The sequence below is a fragment of the Mauremys mutica genome, chromosome 1 (assembly GCF_020497125.1).
Source record: "Mauremys mutica isolate MM-2020 ecotype Southern chromosome 1, ASM2049712v1, whole genome shotgun sequence".
Classification (NCBI taxonomy): domain Eukaryota; kingdom Metazoa; phylum Chordata; order Testudines; family Geoemydidae; genus Mauremys; species Mauremys mutica.
The window spans coordinates 359933244-359936468 of NC_059072.1; the positions used below are offsets into that span (position 1 = coordinate 359933244).

Below are 3225 nucleotides of genomic sequence, written 5' to 3' on the forward strand. Positions count from 1 at the left end.
TTACTGTGTCCCATTAATTATACTCATTCCACTTAGCTTCAGTGATGCCTATTATATCAACATCCTCATTCAATACGAGGAATTTGCTTCACCCATTTTATTATTTAGACTTCTAGCCATTGTATATAAGCACTTAAAACGGTCAATTTTTAGCTGTCTGCCATTACATGATGTCATTGACTGTTTCTCATCAGATCCTACCCATATTTTATCATTGTCCATCTTCTCCTCCTTACTATGACATAGGGAATCTCCTTTAATAGATCCTCCTCTAACAGATGCCTCTGACCGAACCACATGCTCCTGCACACCTGTCGTCATACCCTTAGCCCTCAGTTCAAAAACTGCTCCACAACCTTTTTAATTTTAAGTGCCAGGAATCTGGTTCCATTTTTGGTTGAGGAGGAGCCCATCCTTCCTGTATAGGCTCCCCTTTCCCAAAAGTTTCCACAGTTCTTAATAAATCTAATACCCTCCTCCCTACAACATTGTTTCAACCTTTCATTGAGCCCTTGCAGTAATGCCTGTCCACCTGGTCCCACGAGAGAAATGGGAACCATTTCAGAGAATGAAATCCAGGACCTTCATGGTAGCAATTTCTAATCTAGCATTCAATCCCTCTGCAATGCCTGTGCAAGACTTTCCAAAATGTCATGTGGTTCAGGAAAGAGTAGAGCTGAGGTGCAGGAAAGGGGAGTGTAATAGTGGTTGTATGTAATTTATGCACATCACCTGTTACACGGGCATGGTTGAAGAAACTGGGACACTCAGCTGGATATTAGTGCAAACCTAGTGTTTGCATTATTCACCCATTTGTGATGCCTCCCCTGTCCAGCTGAAATAACTGTCTGTGTTTGCTTGTAACTCGCCAGATATATACAGACCTTTGCATGGGGAGAGGATGCAGGTCCTGTGAGGATGAAGAGATTGAACTTTCTGGGTTCAGTCAACACTAGTCGGGCAAAGCACTTCAGCTTCTCCTTGAGGTATTCTTGGGGGTCAGAGTGTATCACCAAGAGCATTTGGTACGGGATAGTTACCAGAGCCTGGTTCTGATCTAATTTACACATGCAAATCTGGAGTGATGCAATTAAAATCAGAACCTGACCCTGAGAATTTATCCCATGTGCTGCAGAGAGGCAGTGGCAGAATTTGGACTCTCAGGAGTGGAAAAAATAAAAAAAATATATAATGAGGCAATTAACCATTTTTATAAATAGCTTCAATGCAGGGCACATAAGTACAATGACAGATTTCACCATGCACTTTTCATTGCATGATACAATGGGCTACACTCAGAAGTGGAGGGCCAGAAAAGGCGTCCGCAGGAAGGTCACAAATGTAAAATCACACAGGGCTAAAGGAGACTGCGGAACTTCCAGCCACAAGTTATCAATGAGGCCAAGAGTTTTAGTGTGTGTCAGGAGAAAATATTGCCTGGGAGTGGTTATCTCATACCTTTCTACTGCAGGGCATCATCTTGCTTCCTATAAAGCATCTCGAACTGGCAAGCGGATACTGGGCTAGATGTACTGGAAGGCTGATCCAGTCTGGGAGTGCCCATCTTCTTATATGCAGTGTAAATCCAAGATTAAATATTTGCTGATCTTCCTTGAGCTCTTCGGAGACTCTACAGTTGAACTGAGAGCAGAAAAATGTCTTGATAAATATTATCTAGTCTCCTCTTGTTTTTCCTTTCAGGAGCAAAGGTTGAAAACTACTCCGACCTCCCAGTACATTATGTCAACTGTCAATGACACTAAATTCAGCTCTGCAGTGTTCCTGCTCACTGGGATACATGGACAGGAAGATGTCTATCTCTGGATCGCTATCCCCTTCTTTTTAATGTACATTATTTCGATAGTAGGAAATTCAGTCATTCTGATCATTATAAAAATAGATCCAAGCCTCCATGAGCCCATGTACATTTTCCTTTCCATGTTGGCCGTCACAGACCTTGGCTTATCGATAGTCACCATGCCGACGACACTGGGGATATTCTTGTTCAATTCTAGGGAGATCAGCCTCAACGCCTGTTTTGCCCAGCTGTTCTTCATCCACTCACTTACATTCATTGAATCCGCAGTGCTCTTGTTGATGGCCTTTGACCGCTTTGTCGCAATCTCTAACCCACTGAGATATGCCTCCATCTTAACCCTGCCAAGAATAGCCAAGATGGGACTGGTGTGTGTGCTAAGAGGGGTTGCTGTAGTGTTCCCACTGCCCTTTCTCTTGAAACGGTTTCAATACTGTCAAGCCAATGTCCTTTTCCATTCCTACTGCCTGCACCAAGAGGTCATGAAAATGGCTTGTTCAGATATCAGAGTCAACAGCATCTATGGCTTGTTAGTCACAATCTCCACAGTGGTGATGGACTCGATACTCATCCTCCTATCTTATGTGATGATTCTGAAAACAGTGCTGAGCATTGCCTCCCATGCGGAGTGCGTCAGGGCACTGAGTACCTGTGTCTCTCACCTCTGGGCTGTCCTCCTCTTCTACATACCAATGATTGGATTGTCTATAGTACAGAGATTTGGGAATAGCGCTTCTCCCTTGGTTCAGATTGTCCTGGGCTACGTCTATCTGCTGGTTCCTCCTCTGATGAACCCAATTGTGTACAGCGTGAAATGCAAACACCTTCGTTCGAGGATAATCAGGACATTCAAAAAGTGAAGGGTCAGTTCATCATCTGTCTCCAGCACTGGTGAAAGAAGAAATGTTCAGACAGGGTCTAAGGCCTGTAGCAATGGGACAGGGCCTGGTGAGGGAGGATGGTGCACTGGGAGAAAGAGACCAAGGCAGCAGCAGAATTTACAGAGTGACTGTGTTTGTGGAGAGCCAGGGGACTGGTTACATGTTGGCCCATAAACATTTGAATCGGTGGCTGCTCTGAAATCAGATTCCTGCCGATACAGTCAATAAAGAGAAGGGATATAAGTGTTGTTTTCCATTACACATGACCTGTCAATGTCCCATTGTCTTTGGTTAAATATCCAGGGGCCATGAAAAAAGCTGCGGAGTTATTCTGTAGTCGCAGTCCTGGCGCTTCCCCCTTTGGGTGCGGCGTGATCCATGAGCGCTGCACCAGCTGTGGACAGGGGCTATTGAAAGGGAATGGTCACCCATCCTTCCCTACCTCCTCAGCCAGGTGCTTGTGATTGAGTCATATCAGACACATGATTAATGGAGGAGACCCAGGAGAACCTATTCAGGCACCTTGCC

The 3225-nt window shown here is 44.7% G+C and overlaps 1 protein-coding gene across 1 annotated transcript; it reads left to right on the forward strand.

Moving 5' to 3' along the window:
* The first annotated feature begins 1716 nt into the window (after positions 1-1716).
* On the forward strand, positions 1717-2676 carry LOC123362092 (olfactory receptor 51G2-like). The gene has a single exon (XM_045002392.1). The coding sequence runs from the start codon at positions 1741-1743 to the stop codon at positions 2674-2676; it is 936 nt and encodes a 311-aa protein (XP_044858327.1). The 5' UTR covers positions 1717-1740.
* The last annotated feature ends 549 nt before the right edge of the window (positions 2677-3225 follow it).

Excerpts from the sequence above, each read along its gene's own strand:
- LOC123362092 (XM_045002392.1), top strand. The coding sequence starts at position 1,741 with ATGTCAACTGTCAATGACACTAAATTCAGCTCTGCAGTGTTCCTGCTC.